Here is a 23,391-nt window from a genome sequence, read left to right as displayed (position 1 = left end):
TGTGGATACCCTTTTCTTTTTCTGCATAGTTTCTTCACTATGTCACGTACCATAAAATCCACCCTTTTAAAGTGTACTTTCACATATTCACAGCCTGTTCAATCGTCACTACCATCAAATTCTAGAACATCTTCATCACCTCAAAAAGAAAGGCTGTATCCAGTAGTAGCCCTCTCCATTCTTCCCCGACACACCCATCCCCAGTCTCTGGCAACTACTAATCCACTTTCTATCTCTATGGATTTGCCTATTCTGGAAATTTCATATATATGGAGTGAATATCTTTTTATGATATTATACAAGTCAATAAATGGTAGCTTCTTAAAGGTTAGTTGCAACGTAGAATCTGAAACTATATAAATTTTGCACATTAAAATCCACTGGTCTATTTTGAACTTTGAATGGATGTTTTACCCAACTGTGATTTTGTAGTGGAATTGCCAGGTTGTATGGCTAGCTTATGGTTAATATTATATGAAATTACCAAATTCTTTTCCTAAATATTTATACCAGATTACATTCTCAGAAGCAATGTGGGAATTTTACATTCCCAAAAGCAGTTGCTCCACATTCTTTTCAACATTCAGTATTGTCAGTCTTTTTAATTTTAGCTTTTCTAATGAGTGTGTAGTAGTACCTCATTATGGTCTTAATTTGCATTTTCCTTATGACTATTAATGTTGAGCATCTTTTGATGTGCTTTTTGGTCATTGGCATACCTTCTTTTATAAAGTGTTCAAATTTTTTGCCCACCTAAAATATCAGGCTGTTTTTCTTATTATTGAGAACTGCAAAAGTTCTTTATATATTCTGAATACAAACCCTTTGTTAGATATATGTAATTCAAACAGGTTCCTACAACCTGTGGCTTACATTTTAATTTTTCTGACAATGCTTTTCAAAGAGCAAAAGTTTTTTTCATTTTAATGAAGTCTAATTCATTAATTTTTAATATTATGGTTCTTGATTTTTGTGTCCTAAGAAATCTTTGCCTATTCTTTACCACTTTGTTTTTAAACAACTTTATTAAAATATAATTTACATACCATGCAATTCATCCTAAAGTGAACAATTCAATGTTTTTTTACTATATTTACAGATTTGTGCAACTCAAAATCTACTCCTTTATTTTTTAATGTCTGCTCATTGCCATAACGGTGAGTGAATACCAGTCTCAGCCTCTGTTGTGAGCACCACTTCTCCATCAGTCACCTGTGACTCTGTAGCTACAGTTCTAGAAATTACTAGAATGCAACTCCCTTAGACAATCTCAACTGTTCCCATTTAGCATTTCTCCAGGACCCAATAAGGTTGGTCTGATTACTACTATAAGATCAGCAGTCCCTTCTCTAATTTTCAGTTATTGGCACCTTCCTTTGTGCTCCCCAAAATACTGTTGTCATACTTCTGTTTATGGTAATTACCACATTGTATTGCAATTTAATTTAAAGTTTACATTTCTGTCTTGACTGGACTAAACTTGACAGAAGAACTGTTTTTTATTCATCTTTGAATCCCCATTGCCAAGTATGGCATCAAAAATATAGGCAGCCCTGATGAAGTGTTGGTTCAATGATGCAAATGAGTCAAATTAAACATAGAAATCTTCCACCTAAACAAGAGGTTTTATTCTTTGGAGTACATGAAGAGTCTGTGAATTCATTTGTACTTACACAATCAGTCTAGTTTAGATTTTGTCTTTTAAATTCTGATGTTCAATTTATCAAAAAGTTTATTTTTGATCACAGTCATGATGAATTAAATCCCACTACTTTAAAAAAGTGGACCAATTAGCAATCATGAACTATACAAATTCAGATTTGAGTGGTCATGTAAAATTAACAACACATGCAATGATATACATTTATTTAATGATACTTACATTAGCTGAAAACAATTTTGAATTGGAGACAAAGGGCTCTCTAAAAACTTTTATAATTAAATTAAGTTCCCTTATGTATTGTCGAATTTCTGCCATAAATGCTTTTACCAAATCATAATAAGTTTGCTCTCCTGAGGTGGAAGGCTCTTCATCAGTTAAAGATAATATATTTATATCTTCTACATCTTGATGAAACATATCCATCAATACCTACAGAGATAGAAAAAAGTATAATAAAATATGAATCTGTAGTTCAACTTGAAGTGAAGCACCCTAAGCTATTATTTGAATACAGTTCTTAAATGATAATAAGCAGACACACAATTACCTCTTCTCGGATATAATGTCATTTCCCCCTCCACAGCTTCTCTAAGACAAAAATTCTGCATCAGGTATCACAAACTGCCTCTTTGAAGTTCTCTGTCAATACAAGTATCTGTCTGTCTGTCTGTCTTGTTAACCGTGTATTACTTCTAATTTGTTTCCAAACCTTGTCTTGGATTTCTCTCTTAGTTTCCTCTGTTTCATAACCTTGACATCACCACTTCATTCCAGGGCCTCACATAATTCATATTTGAATAATTCCTACGTTTGTTGGTGATTGATCAAAATAAGTCCTGTTTTCTTCCAAGAAGTCTACTATTACTACTCTTGCTAAACCTTATCTTTTCCCTCCTGTGAACTTCGACATCATTATCCCTATAACATAATAAAATATTTTATCTTGTATTACTTTCTGCTTGTTTCACAAATATAAGTACCCTTTCATCAAATCTACAGTCTCGTTCTATATTTCTCTTGCATCTCTTCTCTGTGTGAGCACGTACTACATACTCAAAAATATTTTATCAATTCACTTAAAAGTATCAAATATTTTATATTCATTGAAAAATAACCATTTTAAAATCAAATACTCATTCATTAAAAAATAAAAACATTTGAAATCCTTCAGATGAGGTGATTTTTACATTCTGAAAGAATATACTAAAATATATTTAAGTGGATTCAGCAATCAGAAAGAATATTCCGAATCAATAATAGTTGGAAAAAAGGGAGTGAGACGCTTCATCAGAAAATATTTTCTTTTCTGAAAACTCATTTTTATAAAATAAAATTACTGAGGCAGTACAGCGCAATGACTTAGACTCAGATCTGGAGTTCACGTCTAGGCTTTGAAACTTCTCAGAAAATTCTAGACCAATTTCTTTATCTCTCTGAACTTCAGTTTCCCTTTCATAAAATGTAGATAAGAGCATCTACCTTAGAGGGATATCATAAGGACTAAATGAGATAAATCGCATATATGCTTAACTTTCAATAAATGTTTGCTCTTAACATAATCATAGTAAAATCATACAAGTAGTATCTAAAGAAAGCTAGGAAAAAAAAAAAAGAAAGCAAGCTAGGCAATGAAATTAAAATCTCAAGAGTTTAGTTTTGGGTTGGCCAAAAAGTTCCTTCGTTTTTAAGTAAAAATAAAAGATACATTTTCACCAAGAAATTTATTGAACAATGTATTCACCCATTTTGTTCCACTACCTTCTGCCATTTTTCAGGCAACTTCATAATTCCACCTTCCCAAAACTTTTTAGCTTTTTGAGCAGAGAACTGTTCCAGGTGTCTTTTACAGTCATCCAGGGAATTGAAATTTTTTCCATTAAGAGAATTTTGTAAATACTGAAATAAATGGAAATTCCAAGGAGCAATGTCTGGTGAATATGGCGGATGAATCAGAACTTCCCAGCCAAGCTGTAACAGTTTTTGCCTGGTCATCAAAGAAACATGCGGTCTTGCGGTATTCTGATGGAAGAGTATGCATTTTCTGTTGACTAATTCTGGATGCTTTTCATCGAGTGCTGCTTTCAGTTGGTCTAGTTGGGAGCAGTACTTATTGGAATTAATCGTTTGGTATTCCGGAAGAGCTCATAATAGAGGACTCCCTTCCAATCCCACCATATACACAACATCACCTTCTTTGGATGAAGATCGGCCTTTGGTGTGGTTGGTGGGATCTTGTCCCACTTGCCCCATGATCTCTTCCGTTCCACACTGTTGTACAGTATCCACTTTTCATCGCCCGTCACAATTTGTTTTAAAAATGGAATGTTTTAATTACGTTTCAGCAGAGAATTGCAGGTGGAAATACGGTCAAGAAGGATTTTTTTCACTTAACTTATGTGGAACCCAAACATCAAAGCGATTAACATAACCAAGCTGGTGCAAATGATTTTCAATGCTTGATTTGGATATTTTGAGTATGTCGGCTATCTCCCGCGTGGTATAACATTGACTGTTCTCATTTAATGTCTCCATATGCTCGCTATCAACTTCAAATGGTCTACCTGACCGTGGAGCATCATCCAGAGAGAAATCTCTAGCTCGAAATATCCCAAACCACTTTTGACACGTTTGATCAGTCACAGCACCTTCTCCATACACTGCACAAATCTTTTTTTGTGTTTCAGTTGCATTTTTACCTTTCTTGAAATAATACAGCATGATATGCCAAAAATGTTGCTTTTTTTCTTACATCTTCAATATTAAAATGGCTACACAAAAATTCACCAATTTTGATAAGTCTTTTTTAAATGCATACTGAAATGACAGCTGTCACAATACAATCTAACAAAACTGTTTCAAATGAAGTTAAAGACAACTAAGCACTATTAGAGAGCCATCTTACGAATGAACCTTCTGGCCAACCCAGTATTTTTACATTTTTGAATATTCTTTTCAAGTAAATCCATAATCTTCTAAGTCTTCCAATGCAAATAAAAATTTAAGAAATTCACTAATAAGAGATTATTACTGTTATTAACCCTACATGCAGCAACACATAGAAGAAAAGCTACATGACATACTTAAACACATTTAAATACTATATATATAATACTTTATTTACATAAAGTGATATCTGGAGTTCTTGCCATTAGATTACTAAAAGTATGCCCTAACAAACAATATACAATTTTATTCTAAGTAGTATGTTAGCACTCAGTAAGTCATGAATAAAAATTTAAGAAAACATATAGATCAGTATCCTACCTTATCAGCACACATTGCCACTTTAATATCTTGTTTTGTAATTTCATAATGCCGTATATTTCGCACATAATTCCCCACCAGCTTTAAAATGTCTGCAGAAATGTATTCTAATACTGCTACTATGTAAACAGAAACCTGGTGGTCAATTTTATAACCTAGGACCTCCTGAAAAATTAAAAGAAAAGCATGTTTAAAATTATTTACTACAAATTTGACACACTGAGTTTTTAAAAAGTGTATACAGTTTAGCTTAACTTTCACTGAGGCGTGTGATTATCAACAGCATTTAATTTTAAGTAGTTCATCTATGAATAATATACATATTGCTATTTGAAAATGTAAACTAAGAAAAGGTAAGGCAAAATTACCTATGATCATGTAAAATACTTAAGAAGTACAGATAAGTAAATAGATAATCCCTAAACTAGGAAGGGAAGCCCAAGTTTGGGGGAGGGGAAAAATGCTCATTGTTACCTAATTCAGAATACCTGGAATTAACAATGACAAATGAGGGTTTTTTCCTTTATGCAGAACAAGAGTTAATATATTATTGGTATCTGGGAATATCTACCATCCTTATACCTCTATCCTTCTTTCCAAAGGAACCTGGGCTTCCTAAAAACCCTAGTGGTACATTCATTCCTGGTATCTGGGCTGTTTCTATGGAAAAAAATTCATGCTATGTCTTGCTGAACAACAGTGGTTATTAAGGGCACATTAAATAGTCCTATTATTAGACTTCAAAGAGAGTATGGGCTTTTATGGGGCTGACCAATTCCTATAGGAAAATAAATTCTATTTTCTAAACAATCCAATTAAGAAAAAAAACTTCAAAATAATAAGTTTACTTATATATTTTATAACAACTTTAAATGGAGTATAATCTATAAAAATATTGAATCACTATGTTGTTCACCTAAAACTAATATAACATTGTAGATCAACTATACTTAAAAAAAAAAAGAAGTTTACTTCTAAGTTGGGAACAGGTTGCATTTACCTTTAAGAATATGTAAAAACTATTAACTGTTTATAGTGATATGGATATATTAATAAATTGAAATGATACCCACAATTAGACCCTAAAATGCAACATTTAGAATCATTAATACAGCATGCACACACCTTAATTTGTTAATTCTCTTAGAATATAATTCAAAGTATGGCTATAAAAATCATGAAAAGAGAATTATAAAGAAGTGCAATGACTAACAGCTTAGTAATTTTCTATAACTTGAACTTACTTCCTCAGACCAGTTAGTAAGATATAGGTAGATATTTCTATTCAAACAACAAAGGACAAAACGTAACCTTTTGATAGTCTTAATCACCCAAGTGTTCAGCCTTAAATCTTGTACAAGATCAAACTGACGTGGATTTCCTAATGCTATTCACTTAGAGTCCTGTGAACTAAAAGTTGCTTAATCACTTTCTGCCTCAGTTATCTCATCTACAAAGTGGGGATGATAATAATTAACTCTGTTGAATAATAAAACCTACAGATAACGTATGCAAGCATTAGCATTTTACTTGTATTATAGTACACATAAAATTATTGATATCAGAGAAGTATTATTAAGGTTTTAATTATTATCATACCTATATTTTTGATGTGAGAGTTAATCAATAGTTTGTTCATTGTATTAAATAAAAAAGAAATCACATTATTAGAGTTCCCAGCAGTTATTTTTTCTATTAGTTCTGGAGAGACTCAACTGACTGACTAATATAAATGACAAATAGGACTAAATAGTATAGGTGATCTTTATGGAATTTTTGTTCAGAGATTACACATAGCCCTATGGCAGTCTCACAGAGGTCCCTACACATCTAACTATGTGAAGGATTTATAGGGACACTTAGGTCTAGCCAACAAAAAAAGGAGTTTTACAAGTTCTCTTTGAGGTTCTATTAACATCTGAGATGAACAAAATCCACAATTATAACTTTTCTTAGTGCTTTCAATTTGCTTGATTATTACTGTTAGTATGAAATTACTTTAAGTCATGTTGTCCAACTTATAGTTTCCTATTATATCATCCCTCCCCATGACATAAATTCCTGGAAAAATTAAAACGAGAGAATGTCACTCTTCAGTTGACTCTATTATCCGTAAAACATACTCTTTGTGTTTGAAAATCATGGGTTTTATTTTGCTTTTAAAAGGCAAGAAGGCAGTATTTCAGCTTTACCTTTAACAAAGGATGAATTTTTTCTACTGGGAGAGATAAAGGGTTTCTTCGCTTCCTCTTTTCAATAGCCGACTGGGCATCAGCTATTGCCCACTTATCAATTGGATGAGGGAAACTTTTTTGAACACGTTCCTTGGAAAACAGGAAAATAACAACTAAGCAACAAATATATTAAATAGTGCTCTTCACTTACAATTTACTTTTAAAATCAAAGAATACCAAAAGCAGGCTTTCACATGTAGTATAATTTATACTACAAACATACCTAAGCTAAGAGAAAACCATAACTGCCAATGTACTAGTTTCTTAATTACGCAATAAAGAGACTAAATGTTCCTTCTATTAAGTAGGGGAAAAATCACATTCTGAATTTCAACTTCACTGTGGTAAAGCTAATGGCAAGAATGAGTAGATGCTATTTAAAACATTACTTATATAAAATTTCAAGGAACAAGACCTAAGCTTAAAAAGAAAATATCTAAATCCAGTTCTCATTTGTCCTTTATTTCAACACCAATTACAAACTAAAATAGCATTTTCTACTTGAAACTTCTAAGAATTTTTTCCTTTATCCATCATGCAAAGGTAATTGACTTCAAAACTATTTATAAATCATGGAAATCAAGGGTTTACATTAGTAACAGCAACTTTAATACACTGTAGCTTATCATTAGAGTTTGAATCTTCCACAGGTTATTAATTTTTATCAAGATATTTCATTTTAATCCAGCAGTTATCCGGTTAGAATTTCCATTGAAAGTGAAAGAACTCGTGTAAAAGCTGAATTTCCCGACTTTAATAAACTAATATAATTCACTTCAAACAAAAGGTACTACTTTCATGCTCTGAAGTTTTTAAAATCCACTTTCAGTACACCACAATTAAAACCAGTAGAGGTCGCTATTACACAATTTTAACATGTATTTTAAATTGCTCCGTATTTAGTTAGTAATATATAAAAGCTGTTTAACATCACTCCTGATTGTAAGTGTAAATTAAAAGTTTTGTCAATTGCTACTAAGATGGAAAATGAAAAAGAGATTGCTATGTGATATTCTGTGGAGGGAAAGGAAACATTGATTCCAGGACATGTTAATAACAAATTTATAAACTGAAAATAGTTTAACCCATTCAAATTTAAGAAATTTTCTCTTCATCTATGTTCAAGGATAAGTCAGCTTCTAAATATAAGAAGTGATCATTTTAGGGCTTCCCTGGTGGCGCAGTGGTTGGGAGTCTGTCTGCCAATGCAGGGGACACGGGTTCGTGCCCCGGTCCAGGAGGATCCCACATGCCGCAGAGCGGCTGGGCCGTGGGCCATGGCTGCTGGGCCTGCGCGTCCGGAGCCTGTGCTCTGCAACGGGAGAGGCCACAGCAGTGACAGGCCCACGTACCGCAAAAAAAAAAAAAAAAAAAAAAAGAAGTGATCATTTTAAATCTAATCACAGAAATTATTGTAGTTAAAAATGGAGTTTACAGACATTTTCAAATGTCTAGTTGAAAAGCTATTTGCTAGGATGCTATACCCTCATATAATAAAGGCAATACAAAGGTCCAAAATACTGGGGGAGCTCGGCAGGTGAAAAAGGACTAATAAAGGAAGGAGGAAAAGGGTGGAAAAGAATGTCCAAAACAAGAATTCTTTTCCTTTTTTCCAAGTCAATACTATAGACTTGATAATCCAAAAATGACAAGAGATTTAGGACTAACTTTACCATGACTCCCAATTAAAAATTTCATACTGATGGGTTTAACCCATGGTTAACTGAATAAATAGGTATAACCATGATTACAGACCTTATAATAGTATAGCCCTATGGCTAACATTTTTTTGGTGGGGGGGACCTCAATGCATAGTAAGAAATCTTAATACATTTTACATTACATCCTTATATATCACATACATAGTACACTGGAACAAAGTTTCATAAAACAAAACCTTCTTTTACTATAGGCAATGTACTGATTTTTCCTATTCATTTATAAAAATGTTAGTTGGGCATAAGGGGTGATGACCTAGAATCTAAAAAGCACTGCTGTGTAGTGGTGATAGAAAGCAGCAGAATAGAACAGAAGCTGAACTCAATCTAATAATTCTAAATACATTTAACATACATCTTTGAAGAAAAATCATCAGTAGAATTACAAGGCAAACTGTAGGCAGGGGTTGAGGTAGAAGAGAAAGAAAACAGAACAGCAATCCTTGCCCATCTCAATTTTATCAACCTAATTCCGAGTTTATCTATTGTTTTGAGAAAGAAGGGGAAGGAAAGTCAGGAATGCTAAAAGAGAAGGCAAGAAAGGGAAAATAATAATGATGAAGAAAACATTTTAAACTTACTTATTAGTGTATTACTGGACTGTATATTTATGAGGTAATACCAAAGGTCATGGGAAAGATTAATAGGGTCAAAATAGATGCCTTGAATGTGGAAAGGCCAGACTGAAAGAAATACTTTGTATCTTGTAGTGGCAAACTTAATTACAATTTTAGAGCAAAATAAAATTTATTTTTACAATTATCTTATATAATTTAAGGTAAAGAAGCCCAAGGAGAAATGATCAATGAAAGATTCATGAATTAAATAAAGTCTATTACTCTTTCAAGATACTCTTTCAAGATGCCACTTTCAAGATTAATAGTTTTGTTTTAAATTGAGAAATTCCACCTTGATTGATATTTAGTGGCTTTGGGAAAAATAAAAGATAGAGAGCTAGGTTTGCAATTCAGCTCTGTCTCTTATTAGCAGAACCTTGTCGTTTCCTTTACATAATAAAGGTGTCTAAATAGATAATCTTGATGATCAATTCCAATAGAAACATTCTAGGATCTATAAAAATTCCTACACATGCACTTCAGTGTAAATATTCAGACCTGGAGGTACTTTTGAAGTGCTATTAATAGTAATAAAGGCTTAGAATGTGTAGAAGAATTTTTCTTTTCTGTCTAGAAAGGTAGAAAATATTGTGAAATCACTTGGGAAATCAAAATGTGAATGGCAAACTTATTAGAAATTACAAAGATTCTTTAGGATGTGAAGGAAAAGAAAGTTAAAGAAAAAATGAATGGGAAAGGAAAAGCAAACGTTTAAAATTTAAGGATTCAGCTCACAGGGAAAAAAGTCTAAGATAAAAGGAAAGAGAAATAAAAGGGATCCAAATTGGAATAAAAGAACTAAAACTGTCACTGTTTGCAGATGACATCACGCTCTACACAGAAAATCCTAAAGACACTAACAGAAAACAACTAGAGCTCACCAATGAATTCAGGAAAGTTGCAGGATGCAAAATTAATATGCAGAAATCTGTTGCATTTCTATACACTAACAATGAAAGATCAGAAAGAGAAATTAAGGAAACAATTCCATTTACCATCACATCAAAAAGAATAAAATATCTAGGAATAAACCTACCTAAGGAGGCAAAAGACCTGTACTTCAAAAATTATAAGACACTGATGAAAGAAATCAAAGAAGACACAAACAGATGGAAAGATATACTGTGTTCTTGGGCTGGATGAATCAATATTGTCAAAATGACCATACTACCCAAGGCAATCTACAGCATTCAATGCAATCCCTATCAAATTACCAATGGCATTTTTCAAAGCACTGTAACAAGATTTTTTAAAAATTTGTATGGAAACACAAAACACCCTGAATAGCCAAAGCAATCTTAAGAAAAACAAATCTGGAGGAATCAGGCTCCCTGACTTCAGACTATACTACAAAGCTACAGTCATCACAACAGTATGGTACACACACAAAAACAGAAATATAGATCAATGGAAGAAGACAGCCCAGAAATAAACCCACTTACCTATAGTCAATTAATCTATGACAAAGGAGGCAGAAATATACAATGGAGAAACAACAGTCTCTTCAATAAATGGCGCTGGGAAAACTGGACAGTTACATGTAAAAGAATAAAACTAGAATGTTTTCTAATACCATACACAAAAATAAACTCAAAATGGATTAAAAACCTAAATTTAAGATTGGATACTATAAAACTCCTAGAGGAAAACATAGGCAAGACACTCTCTGACATAAATCGCAGCAATCTCTCTTTGGATCCCCCTCCTAGAGTAATGGAAATGAAAACAAAAATAAACAAATGGGACCTAATAAAACTTAAAAAGCTTTTGTACAGCAAAGGAAACCATAAACAAAATGAAAAGACAACGTATAGAATGGGAGAGAAAACATTTGCAAATGATGAGACTCTCAAGGGATTAATTTACAAAATATACAAACAGCTCATACAGCTCAATATCAAAAAAACAAACAACCCAATCAAAAAAAGGGCAGAAGACCTAAATAGACATTATTCCAAAGAAGACATACAGATGGGCAAAAGGCACATGAAAAGACACTCAACATCGCTAATTATTAGAGAAATGCAAATCAAAACTACAATGAGGTACCACCTCACACCGGTTAGAATGGCCATCATCAAAAAGTCTACAAATAATAAATGCTGAAGAAGGTATGGAAAAAAGGAACCTTCCTACACTGTTGGTGGGAATGTAAATTGGTGCAGCCACTATGGAGAACAGTATGGAAGTTCCTCAAAAAACTAAAAATAGAGCTACCATATGATCCTGCAATCTCTCTCCTGGGGATATATCCAGAGAAAACCTTAATTCAGAAAGATACATGCACCCCAATGTTCACTGCAGCACTATTTACAATAGCCAAGACATGGAATCAACCTAATTGTCCATCAACAAATGAATGGATAAAGAAGATGTGATATATATATACAATGGAATATTACTCAGCCATAAAAAAGAATGAAATTATTCCATTTGCAGCAATATGGATGGACCTAGAGATTATCCTACTAAGTGAGAAAGACAATTACAATTATATGATATCGCTTATATGTGGGATCTAAAAGAAAGAAAAAAAGACATAAACGAACTTATTTCCAAAACAGAAAGAGACTCACAGCCACAGAAAACAAACTTATGGTTACCAAAGGGGAAAGGAGGTGGGAGTGGGGATAAATTAATAGGCCAGGATAAACATACAAACTACTGTGTATAAAACAGATAACCAAGATGCAAGAGGGAAGAGATATGGGGATATATGTATACATATATAGCTGATTCACTTTGTTATAAAGCAGAAACTAACACACCACTGTAAAGCACTTATACTCTAATAAAGATGTTAAAAAAAAATAGATAACCAACAAGGATCTACTGTATAGCACAGGGAACTATACTCAGTATTATGCAATAACCTATAAGGGAAAAGAATCTGAAAGAGTATATATATATATATATATATTATATAAATATATACATATATATATATTTTAAAAAAAAAAGAGTCCAAGAAAGCCTGAGTTAAATGAGAGGAAAAATCTATCAGTGTCCTAAGAAATTAAAGTTGCTTAAATACAGGACACACAGGCAAGAAAGGGAAACAGGAAAAAAAGATATTACAAATGGAAATCAGTCTAGTCAACCAGAGTGAAATAAAAACAAGTACAATTATGAAAGAACAAGACTTAAGAAATTTAAAAGAATATACTTATGGGGGACTTCCCTGGAGGCACAGTGATTAGGAATCTGCCTGCCAGTGCAGGGGACATGGGTTCGAGCCCTGGCCCGGTTAGATCCCACATGCCACAGAGCAACTAAGCCCGCGTGCCACAACTACTGAGTCTGTGTTCTAAAGCCCACGACCCACAACTACTGAGCCCGAGTGCTACAACTGAGCCTGCACGCCTAGAGCCCATGCTCTGCAACAAGGGAAGCCACTGCAATGACAAGCCCGCACACCACAACGAAGAGTAGCCCCCGCTCACCGCAACTAGAGAAAGCCCACCAGCAGCACTGAAGACCCAACGCAGCCAAAAATAAATAAATAAATAAATTTTTTAAAAAAAGAATATACTTATGTATAAACAACAAGGGCCACTGTATAGCACAGGGAACTATTATATTCAATATACCATAATAAACCATAATGGAAAAGAATATGAAAAACAATATATGTATGATTGAATCATTGCTGTACAGCAGAAATTAACACAATATTGTAACTCAATTATACTTCAATAAAATAAAAATTTTTAAATAAATAAATATATACTTTATCAGGGATATATCAGAAAAAATACTACTGGTTTTACTTCTACTTTTAAAACGACTAAATATACAAAATGAGGAGAGGGAGAGCAAACCAGATTGGAGGAATTTTTATACACTATCTTTTAAAACATAATTTTAAAAAGACAGGACCAAATAATATATACCCCTTCTCTGCATTCCCAGGGAGTTTATATATACTACCTTATTCATCTGGAACACTGCCTGACAAATAGTGGATACTCAAATATTGGTGCCATGGATTAGTGAACATTAGCTACATCAACAAAACAAAATCCCATTCATTTGAACTACGATACTTCATAGTCTGTGATAATCTGTAGCACAATTTATCAAAACTTTTAAATTAGCATAAGCAAGATTATAGATACGTATGTAACCCATTAGTTTTCAAGCACTTCTGAAGTATCTATTTTCCTAAAACTATAGGGCAACTAAAAATCACTTTTAGTTTTTCATTGAAACAAATCCCCTAGGGGCCGAATATTAAGCAAGAATTGCCACCCTACTTTGAATTATGCTTATACTTTAATCAAAATGTATTCTTCAGAAGTAAAATTCACATATTCCACTAAATCAGACTGCTCTATTTCTTAAAGCACATTTTTTATACGGCCTTCAAATTAATTTTTTTTATGAATTATCCCTTACCTCAAAATTTATTTGAAGGGCTTGCTAAAGTCATGGCCCTTATTATTTTAAAAGAAAGCTCCATAAATGCATTAAAGAAATTAAAGAAAATTATTTCCTGATAAAAGAATCTAAAGACACTATTATATTCATCTAAATATCTCCAATCTCCATATTCTTAAATAAATACCCTTCCACACAAAGAAGGGTATTTGACTATTGATTGGAAAAGAACTAGATTTCCATCTTTTTAAAAAATCCGTTCTACCATTCTGCGGGTTAACTGTCTAATATATAAAACAAGAAGAACAATAACTACTCCACAGGGTTGTTGGAAGGGCATAGAAATGTCTATAACAGTACTTTGAAATTACAAAGCCTATTACACAACTGATTGCTAACTCTATTACTGTCATATATTCTCTTTCAAAAAGTCCATTCCCAACCACAACATCAGCTCACTGGAATATCCATGGCTACATCTATTTTAAATGTCCAAGTTACTTGCTTAAAAATAACACAACAGGGCAGAGGGTAAATACCTTCAATATCTCAGAAGTTTTCTGAGTATTAAAAAGCCATGAAATATCCCTTATTATCTAGAATCGTGAGTACCTACATAATGATTAAATCTGTGCAAGTGGAAGATTGAGAGACTCATTAGTAATTTTTGAGAATTCATGGAGATCTCCTTCAATACTGGAAAATTGTTAGTTTTTATATTAATGAAAAGGAGAAAATTAGATAAACATAGGTACAGCACAACATTATTTGGAAAGAGCTGAATTTGAGTTTGTAGTGTTTTCAAACTAGCAAATACCTGGACTATACCAACATCAGAATGATGATGCGACCTGTAACCCCATTCTAATATACTAGGTATAGGATTGGATGCTACATTTTATGAACACTGTGGGAGAACCTAATCAGGGTCCAAAAGATCAAACGGAGTTGTTAACAAGGAGAGTCAGGCAACCATTTCTATTCAAGATCTACTCTGAAAATCCAATGTTAATAAGTGCCTAAAGGAAATTATGAATAAAAGGTATTTTACTTATAATTCAATGGAAAAATGGGATAAAAATGTATAAACCTACTTTGAATTACTTTAAAAATCAAAGTGAATTACTATTCCATAGTACACAATCTTTTCTACATCCACAACCTCTGTAACTTAGTGTTGCTTAATATTTCTTTGCCTCAGTTGAAATCTGGATCTCCCCTAAAGACTTCTAGAGCAGGAAATGCCCTTGTCCCAAAACCCACATGAAGGTGGATTTAGCATCTTTTCCACTCCCCAAGCTGATTCTGGAATATCAATCTTCCACTCTCATGTAAAGTCCTGCCATCATCCTGTGTGACTTTATTGTTTAAATTAAGGACATATAAAATACTCTGACCTCTTAACTCCTTGAACACTTCCTTATAGGGACCTTCATGTCTAGTCCAGCTACCACCACATGGCCACATCCTGCTTTTGTAACTATGTTACTTTAGAAATCCTAAATTCTAACAACTCTGTCTCTGATCTCAATCTATTCTTCTATTTCTATCACTCAGGTATTCTAGTGTTATCAGCTCTCTGATCTTATTGGGAAATCCAATACTGTTCCCTCCATGTTTTGCCAATCTGCCTTCCCCTCTCCTACCTGGCAGAATAGTTTAGTAGAATTTATGCCCAGAAAGCTTAGGCTTTCTGGGTTAGAGTCTTGGCTTCACTACTTACTAGCTGTAACCATGGGCAACTTATTTAACCTCTCTTTGCTTCAGTTTCCACATTAATTCATTCAACATATACTTTCTGAGTGCCTTCTTAGTGCCAGACAATATTCTAGGTGCTGGGGATTTGGTAGTGAACAAGACCTTATATTCTGGGCCTTATATCTTATTAAAGGAAAAGACAGCAACATCTTCATGGGGTTATTAAAAACTTTAAATGAAACATAAACATAGAAGTGTTTAAACCAGTGTATGATACTACAGCAAGCACTCAAATATCAGCTGTTTGTAAATTTCACTTTTTTCCTTATCCAATTTGATTCTCTGATGCTCTTTTCAGCTGAGCTTCCTACTGAATATACCTATATATCAATCCCTCACCCCTCAGGGGAACAGAGCAGGGCCTGGGGTAGACAGAGACACACCTCCTCCCCAGTCACTGTGTATTGCAAAATCATGATTACATTCTAGTGTGTTGTGTCCTGAAAAGGGTTGTAAAGCACTGCTGCTACCAATTTCCACAATTCTCTTGCCCTACTGTTCTGCCATTATATATCCATGGTGAAATGCCATTCAACTCAACCATCCTTTTTGTGCCCAAACGAGTACTGCAAAAGAAATGTCACAGAAATGCAAAGATTTGTATACTATACATTCAAGGTCTTTAAAGTCAAATGATCCTTCATCATTGCCAGAAAACTCCTTTTGTATTTCCAGCTCTATCTTCCATTTTCTATAGTTGGTACTCAAGCCTCCTTTCTTCTCCTCTCAATCTTGACTCCTCAAGAACTCCATTTAGATGGCCCTTCTTCTGAGAAGCTAACCTTAAGCCCCAAAGCCTGTGCTATTAGTTTACCCATTTTTTCGTTTCCCACATACCCTTTTCTCATAGTACATCACATTACATTACCGCCCATATACCTACCTGTATCTCCACTAATCTATAAGCCCTAAAAAGACAGGAGCCATGTCATCTTTGTAGAAGATTACAGAACTTCCTTCCTAGATTTTTAGATGTTTCCCTCCCTTCCAATTGGTGGAAAGTGGTTCACTTCTATCTAAAATACACCTAGCAACTGAAGATCAAAGGATTAATTGAAATGTTTTTGAAATGATAGCTGGCTTTAAAAAACAAACAAATAAAAACACTTGACAAATTCTACTTTTAAAGGTATATTTGTCATTCTAGCATCAAGAAGCAGTGTTTAGAGGCCAATAAAAGTTCATTTTAGATTAAAAGCAAATAATGGAATAGTATGACAGCAAAAACATATACAAGCTATCATATACTCAATACAAAGTTAAAAGAAATCCAGTCATTATTTTAAAATACCATATATATATTCTGTGGAACTGAAAAGCAAACTCTTTCCCCCTTCACTGACATTACAATAAACACACATATTAGACACAAGGCAAAATTTATCATACCTCTACATCTGAAGCACTTCGGGGCTGAGCTTGGCATAGCATATTTAATAACTGCAAAATTAATTCTTCAACATACTGAAGAGCATCATCACTAGACTCAAGAGTAGGATGAACTTGCCCCTGAACCTATAAACAAAAAGCAAAGTAATTAAAATGTAGGCTTGTTTCATCTAATTAGACAAACGAAACAAATAATTTTGTTTTTTGGGTTTTTTTTTTGCGGTACGCGGGCCTCTCACTGTTGTGGCCTCTCCCGTTGCAGAGCACAGGCTCCGGACGTGCAGGCTCAGCGGCCATGGCTCACGGGCCCAGCTGCTCCGTGGCGTGTGGGATCTTCCTGGACGGGGGCACGAACCCGTGTCCCCTGCATCGGCAGGCGTACTCTCAACCACTGCGCCACCAGGGAAGCCCATAATTTTGTTTTTTTAAGTGTGGGTTTGTATTCAAGAACATGGTCTGGCTTGCAAATACAGATTTGAATGTTATGACCCAAGTCTGGAATTCTTAACCTTTTTCCCAGCCACGTGCACCATACATGCTTATTAACATGTTTCTAGAGATTCAGATACTTAATTGCATCATTTCCATTTTTTTTCTTAAACCATGGTTATCCTGGAGTGTGGGAATATAGAGAGGGAGGGAGAGGCTGAGCTGGGGATAAAAGATGCAGTTTATATGGTTTTTGCCAAGAACCAGTGGTAGTCAGAACACTTAGTCAACACAGTGCTTGGGAAAAATTGACCTCCTATGGGTCCCTTGTTTAACTCTATCTTTCCTACCCAATGATAAAATCCAAGAGGGATATATCTTATTCATCAAAGTAACCCCAGCATCTAGCGCTGTACATGGCACATAATACAAGCTTGATAAATGTCTGTTGAACACAAAGTCACCCTACATCAAACGACACAAAATGGGCACTTTTGACAATGTGAGACTGTCTATGCTTCAGGAAGATAACTTGATGGTCACTCATTCATAAATGCCCAATAATCTTTACCTTCATTTTCCTCGACCATTTCTTTGGAGGCATCTTAGGCCACCGGTTTTTGTAAAATTTACATTTTAATAACCAGCATGATAGTCTTTACTTGCTTCCCTTTGTCACTCACTATGGGTCAAAACTGTTCCCTACTTTAGAAAACGGCAGAAAAATCAGTTTCAGGAGACAAACAATACATGTTTCAAAATATGCTCAACTCTCTAAAGGATGGTAGAGCTCTCAGAGCTCTCATTGGATGAAAGTACACAGTACTCACTAGCCAAGAGCATTTAGTATGGTCTGTCCTACTACATACACCTCATTAGCTGAGGGTTTGACAGCCTCAATGTATGGAGAAATTTTATTATAAAGTATACCATATAATGAATTTTAAAATATATATTAAAAGTACATAGACATGCATATAAACATATATATGCACTTATAATACTTTTTAAAGAAAAATATTTTAGAGGCAAATAACATTATGACAATTCAGAACTGTGTGAGGGGTGCTACATTAATTATGACGTTTAAAACAATTTACTATTATTTTACAGGTGAAGAAACTGAGCCCCAAAAGGCTTAAATCATCTGCCTAAGTACTTTTTGTCATTTTTGGTATAGCTATTACCAACCTGATTGTAACTGATCTGCTTACAAATCTCTCACCCTATTAGATGACTGAATGGTTGTGCAGTTAAAATAATGGATGGAGTATGGACTAGAACCCAGAATTCATGTTTCTCAGCTTTCTATTCACCAGGCCATCACATTCTGACTAATCTGTGTAGGTAACGAAACTTGTTTGTAAACAGACTCCTCTTCAACACTAAGCATGATTAAAAAGAACTTTTAAAAATGAAACAAAAAAACCCCTGGAACTTTTGAGAACAGTTTTATTTTTATACATTGAATTGCATGCCCTCATTGGCTTAAACTGTTTTCTTAGATACCCTTTAACTTCATGGTTGACTTATCTTCCTTGAAAAGTGAATCCTAACACTTCATGGTGGTTTTTTTTTTTTTTTTTTGGTGGAGGGCTCTCGACTTTTTTAAACTCTCTTTTCTTATTATCAGTGACACAATCTATTCTGCTTCTTTTATTTCTTTGTTTCTTTTTCCTTATAGAGTTCCATATCTTCCTTCACCCCTCAAATGTGGAGTCCCTCCTTGTCTGTCTGCTCCCTTCTTCTGTTCTCTCTCCCAACTTATCTCATTTACTTCCACATTTTTATCACCTGCATGGATGACTCCAAATCTATCTGTAGTCCTGACTTTTCTCCTGACTTTTAGACCCATATACCAAAATACTTGCTAGATATCTCCACCTATCCTACCAAAATCTCAACTATACATGGACTGGGGGGGGGGGGAGAAGTAGGGAGGAACTTATTATAAATGTTGAACAAGAGAAACTATATCTCACAAATGAAAAACAGTACAGACAGCCCCTGGTTTCACCAAGATGTAGTCCCGGAAAATGTAGCTATAATTGGGGTTACATTCCTATTCAAGGCTCCAGCATCACATAAAATATAGCTACAGATTTATAAAACAACATAATTTTATAAGTAAAAGAGACTTCAGAAGTCATTTCGCTCAGTCCCTTTATTTAGCAGATAATAAAAAGGAGACACCCACAATCCTGTAACTAACTAATAATGCTGAACCTGGGCCTCCTGGTATTTAGGCCAAAGCTCTTTCCACTAAACCCCTGAGTGTCAACTTGGAGGAGTCCTAGTAGCTCCTTCAGCATAAGGAGTAGAATGTCCATGAACTGTATCTATTTATATAGTGGGCTTCTATATAAAACTTTGCTTTTTTTTCTTTTGGCTGCACCACGCAGCATATGAGATCTTAGTTCCCCAACCAGGGATCGAGCCCACACCTCCTGCAGTGGAAGTGTGGAGTCTTAACCACTGGATCGCCAGCGAAGTCCCTAAAGCTTGGTTTGAAGTATGCGGTCATACTTTAAGAAACATCAGCATGTCATAAATGTAAATGTAGCACTATAAATCTTATCATCTGAAAAGGTAAAATTATTCAAAATGGGTAAAATGATCATTGATTACACAAACGATCCCATGTATTACATAAAATTGTAAATATACTAAAAATGTGACATAAAGCTAAATTGCTAGAGATAACAAATATTAAGATGAAAATATTTAGGGACTTCCCTGGTGGCGCAGTGGTTAAGAATCTCCCTGCCAATGCAGGGGACACGGGTTGGAGCCCTGGTCCAGGAAGATCCCACATGCCGTGGAGCAACTAAGCCCATGCATCACAAGTACTGAGCTTACGCTCTAGAGCAGGCGAGCCACAACTACTGAGCCTGTGTGCCACAACTACTGAAGCCCATGCGCCTAGAGCCCGTGCTCCACCACAAGAGAAGCCACCACAATGAGAAGCCTGCACACCACAGCGAAGAGCGGCCCCCGCTCGCCACAACTAGAGGAAGCCCACGCCCAGCAACGAAAACCCAGCATAGCCAAAAAATAAAGATATTTATATATAAAAAAAGATGAAAATATTTAATCAATAATAATTCTAATTAACTTTAAAAAATATCAAGCCTTTTGAGGAAGTGGTTTAGGTACCTCAAAACACATTTTATAAAGTGTTCAAGAAAATGTAAATTGATCAGATTATATTTTTTAAATGTTCTCTGTTTTTCAAAGAAACCCATAGAAACTGTATAATTCTTCACTAATATAGCTCCATCTTTAACTGCTCTTCAATTTACACTTTATGCTGAAGCAATTCAAACTATTCACAGTTTGTGGAACATGGCATGCAGTTTTCACTCACACTGTTCTCCATGGCTATCATTCATTCTCTTACCATTTCACCTATCTATCTGACTTTCAAACCCCAGATCTCGTGTCATTTGGGTAGACTTTCTTGCTTGTTGTCTCTTTCTAAGGCAGAATTAATCTCATTCATTTAACTGATTTATTGAACCTATTAAATACTGGATATATAGAGATTAATAAAAAACAGCCCCTGCTCTATGGGTCTTATACTCTGCTCTGTGCTAATCCTTGTACTAGGTATCACATTTTTGTTATTGGCTTTGTCCTACTGAGTTATAATTACATGTTCCCTTGTCTGTTTCCTCTATTGATGCTCCCATTACGCAAGGCCTTGTTTATCTACTTATAGAATCATTTTCTCTTTGCTTTTCACTCTAAACCCCTGACATTCAGGGAATACTCAAAGCCTCTGTGTTATAGGGGAGAAAGGAAGAAAATATCTCTTTCTCAGAATTAAGAGTTAAAAGGGGTGGTGGTAATGCTAGAAGTCTGGTTGATTTAGGAGAATAAATCCTTATGGCAGAAACCATTCAACATATAAAGGCAGTCAGAACTAAAATCAATGTTTATTACGTAGAATCAAATGAACTGTATATAAATACAGTGGTGAAATGCTATGGTTTAAAAAAACAACCCAAAAACCGTGATACTGCTTATCACTTATAGTTAAAATGTTAAGCTTGACACCTTGTATGATACATGAAATTTTAGAAATTCAAATTCTAACAGTTTTATTCGTTGATGGTTACTAATAGCCAAATAAAACCTATTAGGTAAATAAATCAAACAAAGAATTAGGCTTAAATAGAAAAAAATGCATGATGCCAACTGTTCACCTAAATTTCTGGAGATTAACCTTTATCACATCTTAAATTTGTCAAATTAGAATCATAAGGTTCATTCATATGAGACTAATAAATTATTTTAATTCTCTAAAAACAATACTTCAAAATCTCTGACTGAAAAGCATGTACAATGGTAAATGCTTAAAGACAAGCAGAACACCAATTCCTGAAATACAGACTTTGCTCTTTATTCTTTCAAGGAAGATGCTGTTAAGAGATTTCTTTAATGAGCAGACAGAAGTAGCATTCCATTTCCTTATACATATAGGATAAAAAACCACTTCTCTTCTATAAGATAGTGTTACACCTCAAGTGTTCCATTCCATCTAAATGGTACTCAAAGATATTTAATAGATCAAATGATCCAAATTATTCAAGACTGTACAGAATAGGTTACACTGCCAAATTTTATGACAGCCTTTAGAAGCTATCTACAACTAACATTCACTAAGGGTGTGTGTATGAGAGCAATTATAATATGCACTTAGACTTGGGTTTAAAGTTGATGGGGGTTTTCCTTTACATGCAGTTTTCAAAAACATTATATTTTATACTTAGGCTTACTGACATAGAAAACTTCATATGCTTCTTTAAATGCACTTAGGTAATTTAAGTAAAGTAAATGCAAAAACTTCACTAAAAAATGAACGATAGCCATGAATAAGAATTTTATATGATCATGACTGTAATTCTTTTGTGGTATAATTATCATATTCGATTAAGGAATAATCATCATATTCAGTTAAAGATGCCACCCACTGAATTTTAAACATTTCTTAAGGACTGCCGGCTTCTGTCTTGACAGTTCATTTTGTCTCTAGTAATTTCTAACAAATTCAGAAGCAACTTTGTGGCTATTATTGTCAGATTTATGGAATCTGGAATAGCAAAGGGATTAGATCTATAACAATTCCTAGCTGTTTGATCCATGAGTCCCCTAACTGTATTCAGGAACCCCTTGGGTAAACTGCTAGAAAACACTAAGTTGAATTCTGATGAATCTTTCATAGCCTTTTCTAGCTAATGGCTCTCTGAAGAATTAGAAAACTTCTGGATTGTACTTTGTCACATCTTGAGCCCAGATCTGCTACTTTTATTTAAACACATAACAGAATTTGAAATAAAACTGGTATGCTCAAAACCTTTACCATAGCAAATAATAAAGATTTGGACTGTTAAATCAATTTCTCATTGTTACAATTAGTCAATGTATGATGTTTTAGGTTCTTATTTCTCCTCATTTTGAGGTTTATTTAAAAATCAAAGCAAAAAAGCCTTTGTTTAAAAAAAAATTAAAAGCAACAATAATAAAACAAATCAGAGAACAAATTTTTTCCAAAAACAAAATTGACTGAAAATATTTTCGCATTTCTTAGGGCTTGTTAATTAGCCTTTAGGCCCATGTACGTAACGTTTTTTTTTCCCCCGATTTCCTCTCATTGCTGGGGACACGAAGATGAATGAGAACATGACATCTGCCCTCAAAGAGTTCAGCTCACAGAGGAGCTAGACATGTCAACAAGTGACTTAACACAGCGTTATGAGGTTACAATGGAGTTATATTTACGGTACAATGACAACCAAAAAAAGAATGATCCTTGCTGATGGTGCCTGAGGAGTATCAGAAGTCTTCACAAGTAAAACACACTTGAACTGGATTAAAAAGGATGAATAAGGTGCAACAGGGAAGCAGATAAGGAAGTAGGGCTTTTACTAAAAGAG

At 34.3% G+C, this 23,391-nt stretch overlaps 1 protein-coding gene across 2 annotated transcripts in view; it reads right to left on the bottom strand.

Annotated features, from left to right (window-relative positions):
- Positions 1 to 23,391, bottom strand: part of SOS1 (SOS Ras/Rac guanine nucleotide exchange factor 1) — a 150,921-nt gene that overhangs the window by 68,175 nt on the left and 59,355 nt on the right. For both annotated transcript variants that reach the window (XM_029231478.1, XM_029231479.1), the window contains exons 2-5: positions 17,024 to 17,149; positions 7,120 to 7,251; positions 4,928 to 5,092; positions 1,883 to 2,092 (exon numbers count right to left, since the gene is read on the bottom strand). In XM_029231478.1, coding sequence (XP_029087311.1) covers positions 1,883 to 2,092; positions 4,928 to 5,092; positions 7,120 to 7,251; positions 17,024 to 17,149 — 633 coding nt within the window. The remainder of the gene's footprint in view (positions 1 to 1,882; positions 2,093 to 4,927; positions 5,093 to 7,119; positions 7,252 to 17,023; positions 17,150 to 23,391) is intronic.

Source organism: Monodon monoceros, unplaced genomic scaffold (genome assembly GCF_005190385.1).
Source record: "Monodon monoceros isolate NGI ecotype Baffin Bay Population unplaced genomic scaffold, NGI_Narwhal_1 Super_Scaffold_19, whole genome shotgun sequence".
Lineage (NCBI taxonomy): Eukaryota > Metazoa > Chordata > Mammalia > Artiodactyla > Monodontidae > Monodon > Monodon monoceros.
This window is presented reverse-complemented; position numbering and strand designations above follow the sequence as displayed.